Raw genomic sequence first — 19,830 nt, 5'->3', positions numbered from 1 at the left:
CATTCCCAGCACTGCAAATCATAGATGGCTTTTTCTTTGGGCCACCAGCTCACAAAAAACAACATGGAGACTTATTAATTAAAGCTTGGCCTATAGCTTTAAGTTGTAAGTTCTACTAGCACTTGTAACTTAAATTAATCCATTTATGTAGTGATATTTCATTTGTATCTTAATAACTAAAACTTGCCTGAAATTCAGAGAGTAAAACAGCTGCCCTGGTCAGCCTTACAGACCAGGCAGTGGTGACACACACCTTTAATCCCAGTAGCCACACTAGTTTGCCATAGAAACCGGGCAGTAGTGGTGCATATCTTTAATCCCAGCCCTAGTGAAGAATAATAATAATACAGAAGGAGACAGCTCTCACACACAGTCTTATTTCTCAGAATGAGGATTCTGGAGGCAGGGTCACTGTTTCGGACTGAGACAGAGGTAAGAGCCAGTGGCTGACTGTTTTGTTTTTCTGACCGTCAGGTTGAATCCCAATTTCTGTCTCTAGGTTTTTATTAATCGTGCTACACATTTATATTAATCTATATTTTGCCTTGCGACTCTCTCTCTGTGTGCCTTTAAGTCCTGCCTAACCTCTTCTTGCCAAGCCATTGGCCATTCAGTTCTTTATTAAACCAATCAGAAGGCACCTTGGCAAAGACACATCTTCACAGTGTACAAAAAGATTATTCCACAAAGCGAATAAAGAAATGCACAAATAGACAAAACAAAAGTATTATTCGGGGCTGGAGAGATGGTTCAGTGGTCAAGAGTTCATACCAGTTCTTGCAAAGGACCTGAATTTGATTCCTAGCATCTACAGCAGGCAGCTCACAATTGCCTGTAACTTCAGTTCTAGGGGTACTTGGTACCTGCAGCCTCCACAGGCTCCTGCATTCAAGTGCACATACCCATCCACATATACATATTTCAAAGTAAAAATAAATATTAAAAAAAAAGACAACCCTGTGAGGAGTCAGAGCTCAAGCCTGGGTACTCACACGCTGTGTATCACACTGTTGCCCCTACCCCTCTGGCAGCAGCCCATTTCCTTGGCCTCTCCTGCAGCAGGAAGTAGGAAAGAACTCTTGGCCCTGAAGGCTAGAGAAAGGGAGGTGCTGGGGGACTCTGCTCATGGCTAGCTGTTGAATAAAGAGAAAGGCGGTTTCGATAGGCTAGATGCCTTACAGTCTGATCATGTGCTCCTCCCAACGGTCCTGTGAAGGAGGGACCCTTCATCTCTTCTCTTTAAAGCTGATCTAGCCAGGTAAAGGATGTACTTGCCCTGAGACCAGCTGACAGCAGGGCAAGCCGTCCGGCTTCAGACCGTGTTTAACTACTTACCAATAGGCTTCCGAAGACCCAAGGGCATGTTTGTACTAAGGCCTCCATTCTAACAGGGATCAGATCCCCTCGGCTGACTACTTCCCCAGCATTGAGGGAACACAAGAACCAATGCTGTTTGTGTGCCGGCTAAGGTTCCTCATGTGCTGTACAACTTTCATTCTCATGCTGCAATAAAATACTCTTGACAGGAAGCAATTTAGGGAAGCAAGGGTTTCCTTTAGCTTGTAATTCCAGGGTAGAACCATCACTGTGGGGAATGTCAAGGTGACAGGAGCTTAGAACAGCTAGTCACACTACGGCCACGTGAGAGCCCGCACGCTCAGTGCTAGGCTAGTTTTCCCCATTTTTTTAAAAATATATATTTATTTATTTATTTATTATGTATTACAATATTCTGTCTGTGTGTATGTCTGCAGACCAGAAGAGGGCACCAGACCTCATTACAGATGGTTGTGAGCCACCATGTGGTTGTCGGGAATTGAACTCAGGACCTTTGGAAGAGCAGGCAACGCTCTTAACCTCTGAGCCATCTCTCCAGCCCGTTTTCCCCATTTTTTAAACATCTTTTATTTGATGTGCTTGCCTGAATGTTATGTCTGCGTACCACATGCCTGACTAGTGCGTACAGAGGTCAAAGGAGGGTGTCAGGTCCCCTGGAGCTGGAGTTATGGACAATTATGGGCCACTGGGCAGACGTTGGGAATCAAACTGGGGTCCTCTGTAAGAACAAGTGCTCTTATGTCTGAGCCATCTCTCCAGGTCCTTTTCCACTCTTATAGATTCCAGGGACCCAAACCAGACATGCTGAGAATTTTTTGTCAACTTGAAACAGGCTAGAGTTATCTGAGAAGAGGGAACCCCAATTGAGATCAGGTTGTAGGCAAGCCTGTAGAACATTTTCTTAATTGGTGATTAATAGGGGAGGTCCCAGCCCATTGTGAGTGGTGCCATCCCCAGGCTGGCTGACCAAGACATGAGGAACAAGCCAGGAAGCAACACCCTCCATGCCCTCTGCATCAACTCCTGCCTCCAGGGTCCTGTCCAGCGTGAGTTCCGCCCCAGCTTCCTTCAGGGCTGAAGACTTGCTGTGAAGTGTAAGCTTCCCCCAGCTTGCTTTTTGGTATGGCGTTTCGTCATGGCAATAGACACCAGGGAAAGGTGGCACATATTTTCAGGCTTTGGTTTTCCACGCCAATTAAGACAGTCCTCTACAAACACGCCCACAGTCAACCTGTTCCAGACAAGCCCTCACTGACTCTCCCCAGGTGCGTCTAGGCTGTGTCAAACGGAATATTCAAACTAATAGCCAGCTGTGGTGGCTTTTAATCCCAGCACTCAGGAGGGGATTCTGTGTGAGTTCAAGAACAGACTGGTCTACAGAGTGAGTTCCAAGAGAGACAGAGCAACACAGTGGGTCCCTGCCTCAAAAAACAAAACAACAAAAACAAAACAAAACAAAAAAACCAAAAAAACCCAAACAAGCAAGCAAACAAACAAACAAAAAAACAAACCAAACTGAAACAAAACCCTCCAAAAATCATCTCATGATCCTCCCTCCTCCACCACCCATTTAAAAACACTCTCCTGAGACAAAGAAAATTTTCTCTGCCTGAAAGTATAGTGTTACCAATCAACATAAAGCCAGGTCTCAAAATACTGAAGCCTCTCCGAACCACAGCCACTTCTTCACATCTAAAACTCTGCCTCACGAGTCTGCTCTTGTCCCTTAGGGGGCCTTCCTCACCATGGCTGCCTTCCTCACCTCGGTTGTCTCAATTTCAAGAGGCAAAAGCACGACCATGAACAGACTGAAGCAAAACACACCAGAAACAGTGGGAAAGTCATGAGCAATTTCCTCACAAATAATTACTTTAAAAATTGTTTTAACTGGCAGAACACTAACAGCCTTTAACAAACCAGTCCTTGTATTCGATGTTTTATAACCTTCGAATGAAGTAAGGACGGAGAGTCAGTGTCCTGGAACATGAACTTTGGTTTCCAGCTATGACCTTGGGGTCAACAGACCTGTACGTACTACACGATTCTGATTCTACCAGAATATACGTCGGAGGACACTCAGAGGATGTTCTGACATCTTTTTAAAAAAATCTTTTTTTTTTTTTTTTTCTGCTATTCGGTGCCCTACCTTTGGAGATGATAAAACCGCAGGAAGGGTTTTAAAAGGGCATTCTAAACCAGCTAGTTCTGGCTGTAATACTTAACTATCACTATAACCCTCATGACTTAAATCTCTCAGGCAATAAAACGAAATGCGCATAACTAATCTAATGCCGCATACCACGCAGGGGGGCCAGGAAGCAACGTTTATTTCAAAAGGATGGGAAAACTTTCAGGATGCAAAAGGACATCCTCCCTCACCTTTCCCTACGTTCTAAAACAGGCACATTCAGGAAAAAGTAACGAGGAAATGAACATTTCCTTAAGACCTATGAATTCCAGTCACATGCTTGTATCTTAGCTCATAAGGCTCTTCCTGGGTAAGAACTTGTAACCAGAATACCTGAATTAGTACTGCCTGTCGCCACAAGCCCCGATGAGCAGACAGGAAACGTATCTTTGCTGTGTTTTACACAATCCTAATCCGTCCACCGGTCTCCTCTCACATTGCTAGTATTTCACATTCTTGAGCACTCGGTCTGAGAGACCTAGGGTTTGTTCAAGGTGACAAACTGCAGCAATTAAGAGTCAGAATTCGAGTCCGCCGCGACATCCCTCCCCGCTGCGCCACAGCCGGGGCTCTGACACCGCAGGTCCGCCGCGGAGTCACTACCGACCCACGGCTCTCCCTCAGCGCAGTGCCACAACTGGGAACGCAAGCCTGTCCTCGTGACTCCTGAATCTTTCCATTTTCACCCATGACTGCGGGAGCGAGGCGGCCACGTGAGGGCGAGGAGCCGCTCGGGTCCGGCCAAGGGCAGGTCCCAGCACACGAGCGCTTCAGCGTCGCCACACAGCTGACCCGGGCCCGCGTGGGAGAAACTCGGAACGACCTTGGTTGCGGCCTCTGAGTCTCAGCGCGGCGACCTGCGAGCCCGGGCCAGAATCCCCCACTGTCCCCGCCCGCTCCCACCCGGCGTGGCCAGCACAGACAAGATCACTCGGGCGAGGCTGCAGGGAGGGTGCCGGTCAGTCCCACGTGGACCAGCTCCCCTCTGGGGGCGGAGCCTAGACGGCGTCCGGACCAATCAGAGCAGCAGTTTAGCTCACCCGGCCGGGCGCGCCCGACCAGCCTGTGGCTGCGTCACGTCGGAGGTGGGACTTCGGGCGGGCGCGAGGCTCTGCAGGTCACGTGGGGTGCGGAGCGGGCTATAAATAGGGGCCGGCGGGGTGCTCGCTAGAGTGATGGCCGCCGGCGCGCGCTGCGCTTTTTCTTTCTGAGGTGCCCGCGGCTGCTTCCGAGTGGGTGGCGAGCCCTTTCGTGTCGTTCCGGGTGCTGCCGTCCCGGGCTGTGCGTCCGTGGCTTCAACCAGCCTCAGCCCCGTTCTCCTGGTCTCCGATCGGCCTTCTGTTTCCTTTGGTGAGTGGCAGCGCGGCAGCCCTTGCAAAGGTTCTTTCTTCTCTGGAGCGGGCCCAGGGCGAGGGAAGCTGGCGGGGGCTGGGGAGTGCGAGCTGCGGGATCCCCGCGGCGCTGCCGCCCGCCGCACCCTTCCGCGGGCCTTTTCGGCGGTCCTCGGGCAGGCGCGCGCGCGGGAATGGCCTTTTTCCGGTCTTCCACGGAGGGCGCGCGCGGGCAGGCGGCCGGAGACTGAACTGGCAGCGTGGGGCGGGGCACGCGGGGCGGGGGAGGGAGCGAGCTCGTCGAGATCGCCATGTGTTCCACCGCGCACATCCTTTCGGGGTCAGAGGACAGAAGTAGCGGGCGGAGGGCACTGCGGAGTTCTGGGCTGCCTTCTTGCCAGGGATGCGCCGCTATTGTTATTTTCTCCCACTTCGTTCCCCCAGGATGAACTTGCGTCCTTTCTTTAATCCGCCATGGAATTCTGCTCCGTGCTTTTAGCCCTCCAGAGCCAAAGAAACCCCAGACAACAGACGCCCATACGCAACGTATAGCAGTAACTCCCCAGCTCGGTTTCTGTGCCGTAGTTTACAGTATTTAATTTTATATAATATATACTATTTATTATAGCATTTTGATACCTCATTCCGTTTACACATCTTGAAAGCCGCGCAGTAATTAAGGAACCACTACACTAGAAAATGGCATCTACCGTGGAACCGATTACTAGTACTCTAGCCGCCGTTACCGCTTCTGCTCCAGTGGTGGATGACAAACTATGGATGCTCATCCTGGGCTTCATCATTGCGTTTGTCTTGGCATTCTCCGTGGGAGCCAATGATGTAGCAAATTCGTTTGGTACGGCTGTGGGCTCAGGTGTAGTGACTCTCAAGCAAGCCTGCATCCTAGCTAGCATTTTCGAAACTGTGGGCTCCGCCTTGCTGGGGGCCAAAGTGAGTGAAACCATCCGGAAGGGCTTGATTGATGTGGAGATGTACAATGTAACTCAAGGCTTGCTCATGGCTGGCTCCGTCAGTGCTATGTTTGGTAAGTTCTTGTTATGCCTTCTGTTCTTGCCAGTGCCAGAACCAATTTGTATCTTGGGGTGGTTCCTTTTTTTGTCCTCAACCTTTTTCCGCTTACTTTCATGAGAATGCACTGCTTACATAACGGGGTTTGGCCATTTACCACAACTAAATTTTATTGATTTTTCTTCCAGGTTCTGCTGTGTGGCAACTAGTGGCTTCGTTTTTGAAGCTCCCCATTTCTGGGACCCATTGTATTGTCGGCGCAACCATTGGTTTCTCCCTCGTGGCCCAGGGGCAAAAGGGCGTCAAGTGGTCTGAACTGATAAAAATTGGTATGTTTAAATTCTGAATGGTTTAGGCCTTATTCTTGTCATGTGTTTCTATAATACTGTGTACGGGGAGTGCGTGCGTGGTGTAAAGTAGGGGTCACAGTTAAGAGTATCGGAAACGGAATACCTAACATTTCAGAAGCATGTTTCCTTAGTTTCATTGCTTGACACTTGACTTTGTGTTCTATTCCAGTGATGTCTTGGTTCGTCTCTCCACTGCTTTCTGGTATTATGTCTGGAATTTTATTCTTCCTTGTTCGTGCATTCATCCTCCGTAAGGTAACCTTTCTACTTACGACCTCTCGTGAGTCACATTCAGTCTTGTTCAGACTCCCTGGTATTCTTTCAGATGTGAGTGCTATGTAAGTATGTGGCTTTGGAAAGCTAAAAAAGTTCTTTGTTCTGTACCTCCTGTATGTTGTGGCTTTCTGTGAAAGAAGCAAGTTTTTAATACCCCAGAGGGCATTCAGGAAGGAAAAACTGGGTAGTTCTACGGGCTGCCAAGAAATAGGAGAGACTGGGAGAAATAAGGGCATTTGTTGAAGGAAGCTTTGTCTAGCCTTGAATAGGTTCCTACCTTATCTAAACCACTATTACATTCAGGAAGATTGGAATTGTAACCATTGAGTTCAGTGCGTTACAGTATCCTGTGGCTTTTATAAGCCACTGCTTCAATAGGTCTCTCCCATGCTGATTACTAACTACGCAGAAGCTTCTAGATGAGGCCCCTACTTGTAGGGCCTCTGCTTTCTCAGGTAGAAAGAGCGGTAAGACGGGTTGTTAGGTGGTGTTTTGCTTTGCTTTAAAATTTGAGGTAGCCATTGAATTTTCTCACTATTTGAAAAACCCTTTTGAGAGACCTAGTGGCATCTTTGTTTTTTAATCGTGGAGTCTGATCCTGGCTCCTCAGTAAATGTAGACAACAAGGGATTATGTTGGCACTGGACTGAATTACAGAAAGAATAAATGAATTTCTCTCAGGAGACAGAGTTGTCCTATTTTCTAGGGTGAAAGGCTCTTAAAAGTCCTTTGTTATGTTGTTTTAGAATTGCCTAACCTGTAGAAATCTGAGGGGAGGTAGGAACCTTATCACAGTGGAAGGAGTATGTTTAGACCCTACTTCTTGATCTAGTTCTGAGAGTCTCTCGGGAATGATGTATGTCTATGTTACTTCAATAGAAGTCCTCCTTCCCTGACTCCTTCCCGATTCAATATCCTCACCATTATGTGTCTGGCAGAACATGTTTAACATGTTGAGCATTAGAAATATCTCTAGCTGACAACTGACCTGGCTCATGGGACCTCAGGGAGACTGAATCACCAACCAGAGAACTTGCATGGAACTGACCTGGGCCCTCTGCACATGTTGCAGTTGTGTGGCTTGGTCTTCTTGTGGGTCTCCTAATAGTGAGAGCAGGGGTGGTCTCCGACTCTGTTGCCTGCTCTTGGGACCCTTTCTTCCTGGGTTGCCTTATTCAGCCTACATAGGAGAGAGGTGCCTAGTCTTGCTACAGCTCAATTTGCCACTGACTGATATACATGGAAGGCCTGCACATTTCTGAAAGGAAAGGGAGAGGGAATGGATAGGGGGAGGGACTGGGAGGAGAGGAAGGAAGGGAAACTGATTGGGCTGTGAGGAAATTAACTCATTAATTAATAATACAAGTATTAGCAAATAAAACAGGAAACATCTCTGGCTTGGCACAGTGTGACTGAGTAAACAGTTCACTGATGCTCGATTTGGTATTCTTGTATCCAGCAAGCAGGTAGAATAGTGCTCTGCCCATTCCCCTAACTGTAGTGTATGGTAATTTGATTCCCACAAGTACTTAGTATCCAAGTTTAGTGTTCCTGTTAGAGCTATGTATCTCTCAGTGTGCCAGAAAACCAGAATAATTGACTGTTGTTTGGATTCCTTTTTTTGTGAAGGTTTATACTGGCCACTGTGATTATTGGAAAATAGATCATTCTAATTCTGATGAGCCTCTTCTCTGAGCTCAGAAAACTGATTGGTATTCATTCCCTGAGTGGGGAACAGGGGTGCAAAGATTTCTCAAGTGTCCAGAACCTCTCACTGAGGATGTATGCCATGTCACTGGGAGTTCAAGTTGGCTATATTAACTATTCTATTTTGTGGGCTCGTGTAGCCCAGACTGGCCTTGAACTTCTAGCCCTCCTGCATTTACCCTCCAAGTTCTTGGATTACTGGGGTGCCCCTACTCTCAGCTGAGAGAATATTTCTTATAAGAGTGTGCAATGGGCATGATCAAGAATGATACATGATGTCTAGTACATTGCTGACCTTGAGGATCCTCCCCTCTCTGTCTGTCATTTGGTCACAGTCTCTCAGTAACAGAAGAAGGACCCCTTCCTGTCTCCCTCCATAGAACCAAGTGAGGTATATTCACGTAATTTTCAAGTAAAGCTTGAAATTCTTGGTCTCATTCCCTCCTAGATTGGACTCAAAATAGTTTCCAGAAGTCTGTTGACTTGACTGAATGACCTAGTGCACAGCTGGGTTTTATCTCTATTACTGTATGTAAAAGACAAATAGGTCACATGATAGAAAACCGTTTTATGAAAATCGCTAGCCTAGTTACCTCTTGGGAAGAACTGGGAGGCTAGAAGGGCGAGACTGTCCCTATTGTATCATTTTTCTTGACTCTTACAACTTGGTTTTTTTTTTAACCAGTTAGTGTAATTCACAGTGTATTAAGAGTAGTCATTCCCTACTCTATCCCAAGCTATACACTCTTTATTTTAAATTTATTGATATTTTCCACTAAGTCTGTTGTGCAGGTTGACCTTGAACTCGGGAGTGGGGTGTCTACCAAGTTCAGTGCTGGCGTTACAGCACTGAACTTGTCCACCTTCTGACCCCAAGGAAGAAAATACACAATGTAGGCAGCTTGTTACCTGATGAGTCAATTACTAAATAGCTTTTGAAAATTTGGTAAGAGAGTCCCTGCCTAATGTCTACAGAATTTTCTTGAAACCCTGGGTTTGCTTGTCTACCTCAGGCTTTTGTCTGCCTTTAGGTGTGGCCTGCAGCTATTTAGTTATTCTGCGGTGAGTCATGGGCTCTGTCGGTTGTTTCTGATCTGGTGTCTCTCTGTTAGTGTCCTCTCAAACAAGGGGAAAAGCCTTAAAATTAAGTGTTTTTCAATGAGGGTCTATATTGATTTGAAAGCCATCCTTAATGCGGGACTTTGTGGTTTTTCTTTACTGGCACCGATTCTTAAGCCGCCTCTCCCCCTCCCCAAAGTCTTAATGATTGTCAGAAACTTTGGAATCCCATTTGGGTTTCATGGAACTGTGACAGGATAGCTTTAAACTTTTGTACTGAAGGTTTGGATTTTCTGGTGGATCCATTCTTTTAAGTGTTTGACTTGGAGGTTTTTCTGTGGGATTATCGGTAGCTCTCACAGCTCTTACAGCGCTCACAGCTTTGTCTTGGGGTCTTTGCTTATATCCCTGCCCACCCCACCCACTAGTGGACAGGTGGCTTACACTGACACTCTGAGACATTCTTCTGTCAGCCTCACTCCCAAACGTCATGTAAATGCCCCTCCTCCATCAGCATCCTCTTGCCTGTTTTTTTTTTGTTTTGTTTTGTTTTTGTTTTTGTTTTTGTTTTTTGTCCTTTGAGATGTTTGTCAGTATGTTACTGTATAGTAAAATATGGCAATCAGTTATGTGAAAATGGGGACTTGGTCTGGTCCCTCCTCTACGTCAGGGCTCTAAACAGTCTTGACAGTCACTTGACTGAATGGATGACTGTGTTCATAACTGATTTAATTTTGCACTTTAATAATGCCTTATGCCATACTGATATACACACACACACACACACATAGAGATAGATATGTGTGTGTGTGTGTTTGTGTATGTATGAGATGTGTATAGCCTGCACATTTTTAATTTTGGAGGCAGAACATCAGGAAATAAGTATTTTAACTTGTTCTGTTTATCTCTTCAGTACAGTTCATCCTGGGTCCCGTGTTCAGGTTTACAGATGAACTTTGAATAATTCAAAAGAAGTGATTGTTTGACATATCAATCTCATCCTTGTTATTAAGAATAGGAAGAAAAAGTTACCTATGGATAGAAGGTGACATTAACTTTCTTAGGGAGCAAATTCAGGACAAAGCTCAGTTGGCTTTATAGAAATTAGGTAGGAGGCGTTAGCACCATGATTCCACAGCATGCCTTTCCGCAGTGTGCTCTGAAAATGGATCTACATTTACAACTTTTAAGATACTGATCTTAATGTTTTGCAGGCAGATCCAGTTCCTAATGGCTTACGTGCTTTACCAGTTTTTTATGCCTGCACAATTGGAATAAACCTCTTTTCCATTATGTATACTGGAGCACCGTGTAAGTACAAATCAAGATATTTACATGTGAATTTAAGGTTATTTACAAAACTTGCATTAAATGCCCAATTTACCCCTTTTTGCTTTACAGGGCTGAAATCTCCTAGAAGGTGGCTGGCCTGCGCCCATTTCAGAAGGCTGCAGGCTAGTGTATGCTGAGTTAACCTAGATAGTTTTCAACCAAAGAGACCTGCTCAGATTCTAAATCACTACAGACCTTTCCTCTTTAGTCTTCACAGGATCCACTGATAATATGACCTTCTCCCCTCCCTTTGTCGTATCTATGCCAAAAATGCTGGAATTGATACTGGCCTCAACTGCTGAAGAGTCATTAGTTAGTCTGTTCTTCAATAACCTGTCATTTAGGACTGGTCATTGGGTGTTATTTTTCTCTCTCAACTGGAGCAATTTCAGTTTCTAATTTATCAGTTTGTGCCCCTGAATTTACTTGAATGAGAAGAGTTGAATACCTGGTCAAATTACACTTGGAAGAAGAATTTCTGCAGCTAAGGGGAACCTTTTGAGAGGATATAAAGGTTCAGGTGTTGTTTGCTTTCCTAGTGGGTCTAAGGGAAGGAAAGAATTCACTTAATGGCAGCTGAGAAATTGATAGCTTGGACCTTATGAGTCAGAGAAACTGTGTCCAGGCTCATTTGGCGTGCTGGATCTTCATTGCATAAGAACCTAGACAGTTACTACACTTACTCTCTAACTAATCCGTGGGAAGAGGAAAGATTGTGTGCTGCCCAAGGCACCTCTGTGTCCATATGTAAAGAGAAAGGTAGCATAGGGATTTTCCTTATGTATGCATGCTCACATCTTCACTTCTTAGAGGATTTTAATACTTGTGACTCTTAATTGGTTCTACCTCTGACTACTGGATTGTGACCTGTTTATTATTGCTACTGAAATTATGTAGTAAGTCACTGAGCAAAACAGCTAGCAGAATATTTCTAACATTTTTATTCTTGAAATGTCAATAAAGAGGTAGATTTTATGACAGGTCTGGCTTTGATGCAAGAGTTTTGCTACTTTTGTTTTGTCCTTTATGGATCGTGTATAAGGAAAACCAGTCCTTTTATTCCCTTTGGCTTGGAATGTGGGCACATTTAAACTGTGATAGAGACTGATGAATCCTCATTTGTATTTTACTTTGTGTGACTAACTGCATGAGCACAATTGAAAGCAGAACTTAAAGACTGGTAGTCACCACAGAACTTCAGTTCTGAAGGATCTCAGTTTATGTTCAATTCTTAAAGACTAGTTCTTAGTATTTTTCTCTTACGGTGCTGGGGATTGGCTCTAGGGCCTTATGCAAGCTAGGCTGAGCTACAACCTTGGCTTAAAAGGTTTTAATGGAACAATAATGTTTCCATTTTATAAGTGTCTTAATATGCAGTAAGCAGAATCAAGTGAACCAAGTGCAGGTACTCAGCTGTTGTGGGAAGAACAAGCAGGCAGTGGTGCCCCGGGTTTCAGTAATGTGAAGTGGTCCTGACTTTAGTGCAGACCGGCAGCCCCAGGTGCCTGTATGCCAGTGGTAAGCTGATTCTAACCAGCACTGCCGATCCTGAGATCCAAGGGGAAAATACTGGAGAACAAGTCTCTCAATGACTTGTTAGTAAACTCCCTCCTATCTAAATGGCTATCTTCCTACAGGCAGCAGCCCTGTCTTCTGTTAGCTTGATGATACTTCTGCAGACAGTTTCTCTGAAGGCTGCCTGTTCCAGTGAACGTGATAACTTCCCAGAGTTGTGTCAGCACGACACTTTAAGTGTTAAAATAAGTCATGTGTAAGTGTAGTATGTGGCAGTTAGAATGAGAAGCTGGGTGGAGAAAGGGATACTTGGTTGGTTTTATAGCTTCAGGTTGTAGAGACTCTTACATCTGTGGGGCCAAGAGCATGAAGAAGTACAGTACACGTGTCCAGCAAGTGTTCAGTGGGCCTGGTTGCTGTGGGTATAAGCTGGTCATTGGGGTTTTCTCCATGGTCTGTATAGCCTCTAACCTCATGAGACTCTGGAATGGCAGCAGCTGTCGAGGGTGATGGGCTAGCTTGAGGAAGCCCTTCTTCCCCTCAGGAGGGTTTACACATTGTTGCAGGGGGCTGTTGCCCTGGGGTTTTCAAGATGCACCATTTTATCTCGTAGTGCTGGGCTTTGACAAACTTCCTCTGTGGGGTACCATCCTCATCTCGGTGGGATGTGCAGTTTTCAGTGCCCTTTTCGTCTGGTTCTTTGTATGTCCCAGGATGAAGAGAAGAATTGAACGTAAGTAAAAGTTTAGTAGTGTTCTCCCTCTACCCTACACTTCCCTTCCCCCTCCTCTGCCTCCTCTCTCATCTGTAAGAGTACACTATTTGGGCAGACTGACAACATAGGGGTTTTAAATGGACTAAAGGTGGTCTGAGACCTAGACATTAAGAATATGTGACTAAGGGTAGGTACACAATAGTTGTGATAGAGAAAGCATTTACCTCAGCTGTCTCTGTATACTCAGCTTAGATGTATGTGTTGTCGTGTGTGTAGCAGTATCCACTGCATAGTGCAGACGCACAGCCATGCACACAGTCCTCGTGCTAGAGCTATAACACATATAGAAGTAAACAGTTTTAGGGACAAGTAGTCTCTTAGGTTATTACAGAATTGTTTTTGTGGTTTCATTAAATACTGAGGAAGTTTTGATTGGTACTAGCCTTAACTAGTCTTTGTTTTCTTAGTGGGTAAGATAGCTTAGAAGAACCCAATTCCGTCCTTTCAGTGCAGGGAAAGTCAGTTTGCCGATTGACAGCAGTGCGGGATGCGTAGACTGCAGTGGCGTTAGAATGCTGCGTCATTGCTGCTGAACTGAGGAGCTGCCCAGAGCTGTGCTGTCTGCTGTGCCGCATGCACAGTGGGGATGAGGCTTTCAGGACTCTGACCTCATTCTTTTTTTCTCAGTCTGGAAGGAGAAACAAATCTTTAATGTTGTACTTGTGTGAGATGCCTGAGCCAGTTGGTGAATGTGCCTGATAGAAACACTGCCTGGCTGCTGGGTGTGGAAGTGTTTAGGCATGACTGCTACAGCTTAGGTGTCTGTACTCTTGACCTGACAGTAGATTCCTTAGTGGCAGTCTAGCCTAGCTAGTCAACTGCCTTGAACTCCCTTTTATAACTGAGCGCTAAGAAGGGTTTTACGCTTGTAAATTATAAAAATAAAAAACAAGAAATGAACCAGAACCCTAAAATATTTACTATCTGGCCATTTACAGCAGTTTGTCATCCTTTCCCCCCAGTAGAGGGTGTGGTATGCGGCTGGCTTGCTCCCACAGGAAAGATGAATTCCTGACATATAAAGAGGGTAGGAATGGTAGCTTAAATTTTTAACTAGAATATACTTACCTGTTATTTTGAGATGAGTTTCAGGTGGATAGAAAGGGATGTGGAACAAAGTAGTAGTATAGTCAAACCAAAAATTCCCTTTATTTCCTAGGAGAAATAAAGTCTAGTCCCTCTGAAAGTCCCTTAATGGAAAAGAAGAACAACTTGAAAGAAGACCATGAAGAAACAAAGATGTCTCTTGGGGATGTTGAGAACGGGAATCCCGTGTCTGAGATGCCATGTGCCACTGGGCCTCTCCGGGCTGTGGTAGAGGAGAGAACAGTGTCATTCAAACTTGGGGACCTGGAGGAAGCTCCAGAGCGAGAGCGGCTTCCCATGGACTTGAAGGAGGAGACCAGCATAGACGGTACCATCAATGGTGAGTTACCTTCCCGGGGTTTCCTCATGTCGTGCTTGTGGAGAGGCTGCTATTCTGGGCTGATAAACTTTGCATTGAATGTTTCACTTTTGATCTCGGCTAGGTGCAGTACAGTTGCCTAATGGGAACCTTGTTCAGTTCAGCCAAACTGTCAGCAACCAGATCAACTCCAGTGGCCACTATCAGTATCACACCGTGCACAAAGATTCTGGCTTGTACAAAGAGCTGCTTCATAAATTACATCTGGCCAAGGTGGGAGACTGCATGGGGGACTCTGGAGACAAGCCCTTGAGGCGCAACAACAGCTATACTTCCTACACCATGGCAATATGTGGCATGCCCCTGGATTCCTTCCGTGCCAAAGAAGGTGAACAGAAGGGAGAAGAAACGGAGACGTTGACATGGCCTAATGCAGATACCAAGAAGCGGATTCGAATGGACAGTTACACCAGTTACTGCAATGCTGTGTCTGACCTTCACTCGGAATCTGAGATGGACATGAATGTTAAGGCTGAGATGGGTCTGGGTGACAGAAAAGGGAGCAGTGGCTCTCTTGAAGAGTGGTATGACCAGGATAAGCCTGAAGTCTCCCTCCTCTTCCAGTTTCTGCAGATTCTTACAGCCTGCTTTGGGTCATTTGCCCATGGTGGTAATGACGTCAGGTCAGTCCGCATGACTCAGTGTTGCTTACTCTTTTTAAACAGTCTGCTCACCTTCCTAACAGTGCTCTACCTCCTGGGGGGACACTGAATAATCTAGACAGGGTGAGGTGGTGGTTAATAAAGCAAAAGGGAAGTTCACTCAGATTATAAGAATGTTTTTAGCTTTATTTCTGTTCAAGATAATGCCTCTCTGGGTGGGAACTGAGTCTTTGGTAAATTCTGACATTAATGATGAAAATCTTAAAATCACTGACTGCCCCAGGGAGTGGACTTACGGTCGTCAAGCCTTGTTTCTGTGGCCTGTGACCCTCACTGGGTCCTGGAGGCTTGCTTTAAGTGCGTAGAGGAGAGACGACACCACCAGTGGCCTACCCTTCTGTCACTGCAGCCGTGATTGTCTTGTGTGTTGGGCTTCTATAGGGTGGCTGGCTGGCTGAAAAGCTGGGTATAGACAGTTCAGTCCGTCAGTTATTAAGAGGTTGGATCTGACAGGAAGTTCTTTCTAGAAAGTCACCACTGTTCTCCTTTTCCTCCTAGCAATGCCATCGGTCCTCTAGTTGCCTTGTACCTTGTTTATGACACGAATGATGTATCTACGAAAGTGGCAACACCGATATGGCTTCTGCTTTATGGTGGTGTTGGCATCTGCACAGGGCTGTGGGTTTGGGGAAGAAGAGTTATCCAGACGATGGGGAAGGACCTGACCCCAATCACACCCTCCAGGTGAGTAGGTGGAGCCTGCCTCAGCACAGAGCTTGAGCTTCTCAAGAGATGCGTGCTGTGGAGTGTACCGCAGTCACTGCTGTCCCCAGAGATGCGTGCTGTGGAGTGTACCGCAGTCGCTGCTGTCCCTAGAGATGCAGTGCTGTGGAGTGTACCGCAGTCGCTGCTGTCCCCAGAGATGCGTGCTGTGGAGTGTACCGCAGTCGCTGCTGTCCCTAGAGATGCAGTGCTGTGGAGTGTACCGCAGTCGCTGCTGTCCCCAGCTGATCTGAGCATTTCTATTGCACTTACTGTCTGGCTAGTAAACATTTCAGTCAGCTCAGCTCAGTGATCACATAATTGAATTTTCTGAGAAAGAAATTTGGCATAAATTGTATATATGACTTTGATTTGGGAGCTAAAACCTTATGTTTTCTTCAGAATAAAAGTCCGAACTCTTATTTTTGTTGTTGTTGTTGACTTTTTGAGACAGGTCTCTCTGTAGTTTGAATGGCCTGGAATTTACTATATAGACCAAGATGACCTTGAACTCAGAAATTTATCTTTATCTGCCTTCTGCTTGTGAAGATTAAAAGGCATATGCCTCCATGCTTGGCATGTCCCAGCTTTTTAAATAATGAAATTCCAGAAGTACTTAATCCTCAGGTGTTAGATTACAAGGGTTAGAGGAGAAATGTCAGGTTTTGTCACTATGTAGATTAGATTACTTGGTAGTGTTGGCTTTTCAGAAAACCTAAAATGTTGACAAGCATCTTTTTGTGCCAACAGTGGCTTCAGTATTGAACTGGCATCTGCTCTCACTGTGGTCATCGCATCAAACATCGGCCTTCCCATCAGCACAACACACTGTAAAGTAAGTGGAACGGAATGAACCCTTCAAATTGTCCTAGCTCCGTTCATGTGCATGGCTTTACTTCTTTTCTTTGATTTAGAAAGTTTTGTGCAGTTGAAGTCTTAACTGACAAGCTTAGACAGGGCCTTGTGGGTAAAAGCTGACTCTCTGCAGTTCGTCTGCTTGCGATCATATCCGCTGTCTCGGTGGAGCTTCCTTTTTACTTAGCACCTCTGTGTTCTTCCATCGGGAAGCCAGTCTGTGGCGCGAGTGTGTGCTAGCAAACTGGTCATCTATTCTGGATAGGTTCCTGTCTCTTGGGGTAGTAAATATGCTGATTTAACAAGTTTGTGAGACTTGTAAGGACAGTCTTCTGGTGAAAGCATGTATCTAGGGCCTCTTGGGCCTGTGGTGCTAAGAAACTAATTGAACTTTTAAGAAGTTTTTTGGTGACCATAACTTAATTATATGATAAAGAGAAACTGACTTTGTTAAAAGAACTGAAGCTGATCCAGCCTGGGGCTGCCACGTCACTCTTTCTGCTAGGTGTTTGTGGTGTCACATACCAGCCACTTTCTAGAACAGTTGCTAGGAAATCAGAACTTTAATTTACAAAGGGCAGAGAAAAGGAGTCTTGTGTTTTAGGACATTTACCACAGATCTGATAGTTGAATATTTATATTGCCTTTGTCTTCCCATGGATAGTTGGATAACTTGTCTATGTGTCTCCTAGGTGGGCTCTGTTGTGTCTGTCGGCTGGCTCCGATCCAAGAAGGCTGTCGACTGGAGACTGTTTCGCAACATTTTTATGGCCTGGTTTGTCACTGTCCCCATTTCTGGGGTTATCAGTGCTGCTATCATGGCAATATTCAAATACATGATCCTGTAAGTGTGAAGCTGGGATCAAAATTTGTGTCAGCATCTGGGACCACCACACACATTCCTGTTCCTAGAAGAACGCTCACAGTGTTTCCGAAGACAGACAAGGGTTATAAAGTTTGGGAGCCATGGGAGGAAAGTGTAATTTACACTATAATTGCTTTTGTGCTAAATATGACTTGTCTCAAAATTAGCTGTGTAAAATAGCCGGGTTTCCATCAGTTCATCCTAAGGTCCCTTTCTTCTGGGCTATGAATTCCTGTACATATTTCTCTACTTTTTGTATCAGGCATCAATTCCATTATATTTTGATGTTGTCTGTAAGATAACTTATGTGGGTTCTTTTTAAACAGCCAGGCAGAGCCATTTAATGGCACGTATTCTGCTTTGTTGGCCTCACCAGCTTCTTCCCCAACATGCACAGGGATTTAACAAACATGTAACTGAAGCTTCCCTCGTAGTCTCTCATAGAAATAGTCACGGCACTCTGCCCCCCTGTCGGTCGTAGCAGGTTCTGTTGACATATGAGGGAACTTAATAGAGGGCCAAGAAACTTTGGCACAGTGAAAATAAAAGTTTATAGGAACTTCTTTGCAAACAACTCATGGACATGTTGCTAAGAAATATGAAGACAAAGCCTCCTGGCGGTTGTGATTCTTCCTTTTGAGATTTTTGGCAGTGTGGGATGGGTGAATGAAGTGGGATGTGAACTCTGGGCAAATTCAATGGGACAGCCTTCCATGTTCATCTGTCTACCTCTAACTGAATAAAAAGCCTACAGTTTTTAGAAAATTTGTTCTTGTGGTTTTTGTTTCAATTGAGTCTTCAGAGTCCCGATCATTCAACATTATGACCTTCTTAGGAGGGTGAGTGCCCTTCCCCGAATGAGGGTGCTGTCCAAGTTCAAGCTCCTTGCTCTTCATTTCTCCCCTGAATGATGTTGCTCCATGTAGCAGTTAGGTGTGTGGCAGTTGTGCGGCCCAGACCTCAGGCAGGTCTGCACATAGATTGTCTCTAGCTTTGCGGTGACAGAAGCTGAAATGAAGTTGTATGTGATTCACCTAAGAATTCTTGTAGGCCTGAAGGTAGAGCTCAGGTCGAGTACTTGCCTGCCACACACGGGCCCCAGGTTTAATCTTTGGCACTGCAGAGAAAAAAGTTTGGGGTTCTTTAACCTTGCTGTGGTGGGTTTTGCTCTTCATCAGAACAGTTAATGAAAAATTAACTGTTATATTATATATATATATATATTATATATTTGTATATAATATAAAATTATATTATATATACAATATATATATTTATATATTTATATATTATATTTTTAAATATATTATATATTATAATTTATATAATTATAATTTATATATATAAAATATATATAATTTATATAATTATATAATATATAATATATAATATTATATATAATATTATAATTTATATAATTATAAATATTATATAATATTTATATATTACAAATATAAATTATATTTGTAAACTAAGCTGATGGTGTCTATTCTGAAAATTACTGGACATTTAGTTTTATAGAATTATTTTAATAAAATCCATGACGAAGCCAGGAGAAGACTATGCCCAAGAGCTATCTGCCTTCTATCTTGTCAGTTTCCCTGGAGAATTCTCAGTAAATATGTTCCCACTTGCCATCAGGCACTGAGCTGTTGATACACAGTCCTCGTGAACATTGTGGCAGGTCTTACCCTTGATTTGGAACACTTCAGTGCTTGGTGGGTTTTGGCAGAGAGTGGACATTAGCTTGAGGCCCAGGCTGGCAGTGTGATGGAGTACAATGGGAAGGACTGCCCCATTCCCTCAAGATTCCCAGTACTGCTATATCCTGCTTTTTGTTTCATTCCAAGTTAATTATATTTGTTTTTTTAAAATCCTACTTTTTCTTTCTCTCCCCTCCCTCTCTCGCGCCTTCCTTCTTTTCTTCCCTCCCTCCCTCCCTCCCTCTCTCCCTCCCTCCCTTCTTCCCTCTGTTCCTTCCTTTCATCTGCCCCCTCTAGAGAATCTGAAGCCTCTGGCCTCCCTAGACAATTAAAAATAATTAAGATTAACTAACCTGGCATTCATAAAGGAAAAGAAGGAAAACAACTTTTTTTCCCCCTTCAAACTATTTTTAGGTGAACCCGAGAGTCAGAAGGGCATGCTGAGAGCTGGGCCTGGTTTGTATACTTGATCATTCTATGGCACAAAAGCCCAAGGCCTTCCACATTGTGAGCACAAAGCACAGTGCTGCCCCCAACTTTCCTTCTAGTATAGAAGATGGACTCAGACCTAGTAGGAGGAGGAGTCCCTAGAGATGGGAGGTGACAGGAGTTCGCATTTTCTTCCCTATTAATGGCTACCATAGGTGAGGACACGTGCTAGTAAGAACCCTGGCCTGT

General features: G+C 44.9%; 1 protein-coding gene across 2 annotated transcripts; it reads left to right on the top strand.

The window, feature by feature from the left end:
• The first annotated feature begins 4,736 nt into the window (after positions 1 to 4,736).
• On the top strand, positions 4,737 to 18,214 carry Slc20a1 (solute carrier family 20 member 1). 2 transcript variants are annotated; one of them, XM_048460010.3, is made up of 11 exons: positions 4,737 to 4,876; positions 5,302 to 5,902; positions 6,075 to 6,215; positions 6,406 to 6,491; positions 10,493 to 10,589; positions 12,739 to 12,858; positions 14,060 to 14,326; positions 14,430 to 14,988; positions 15,526 to 15,711; positions 16,480 to 16,564; positions 17,277 to 18,214. In XM_048460010.3, exons 2-11 carry the CDS (start codon positions 5,557 to 5,559, stop codon positions 17,430 to 17,432), a joined length of 2,043 nt encoding a protein of 680 aa, XP_048315967.1. In that variant the 5' UTR covers positions 4,737 to 4,876; positions 5,302 to 5,556; the 3' UTR covers positions 17,433 to 18,214. The 2 variants fall into 2 exon arrangements, with proteins under 2 accessions (XP_048315967.1, XP_048315968.1); XM_048460011.3 differs by lacking the exons at positions 12,739 to 12,858; positions 14,060 to 14,326; positions 14,430 to 14,988; ... (1 more) ...; positions 16,480 to 16,564; positions 17,277 to 18,214 and adding an exon at positions 10,680 to 10,747.
• The last annotated feature ends 1,616 nt before the right edge of the window (positions 18,215 to 19,830 follow it).

This window comes from Myodes glareolus, chromosome 10, assembly GCF_982192425.1.
Source record: "Myodes glareolus chromosome 10, mMyoGla1.1, whole genome shotgun sequence".
In the NCBI taxonomy this organism is placed as follows: Eukaryota; Metazoa; Chordata; class Mammalia; order Rodentia; family Cricetidae; genus Myodes; species Myodes glareolus.
The sequence above is the reverse complement of the archived record's forward strand: the minus strand, read 5'-3'. Positions and strand labels throughout refer to the sequence as shown.

What these genes read in the sequence shown, in the direction of transcription:
- Slc20a1 (XM_048460010.3), top strand. Translation starts at nt 5,557, where the DNA reads ATGGCATCTACCGTGGAACCGATTACTAGTACTCTAGCCGCCGTTACC. An exon ending in GTGCATTCATCCTCCGTAAG is followed by an intron (nt 6,492 to 10,492) that starts GTAACCTTTCTA and finishes AATGTTTTGCAG; the next exon opens with GCAGATCCAGTTCCTAATGG. An exon ending in GATGAAGAGAAGAATTGAAC is followed by an intron (nt 12,859 to 14,059) that starts GTAAGTAAAAGT and finishes TTTATTTCCTAG; the next exon opens with GAGAAATAAAGTCTAGTCCC.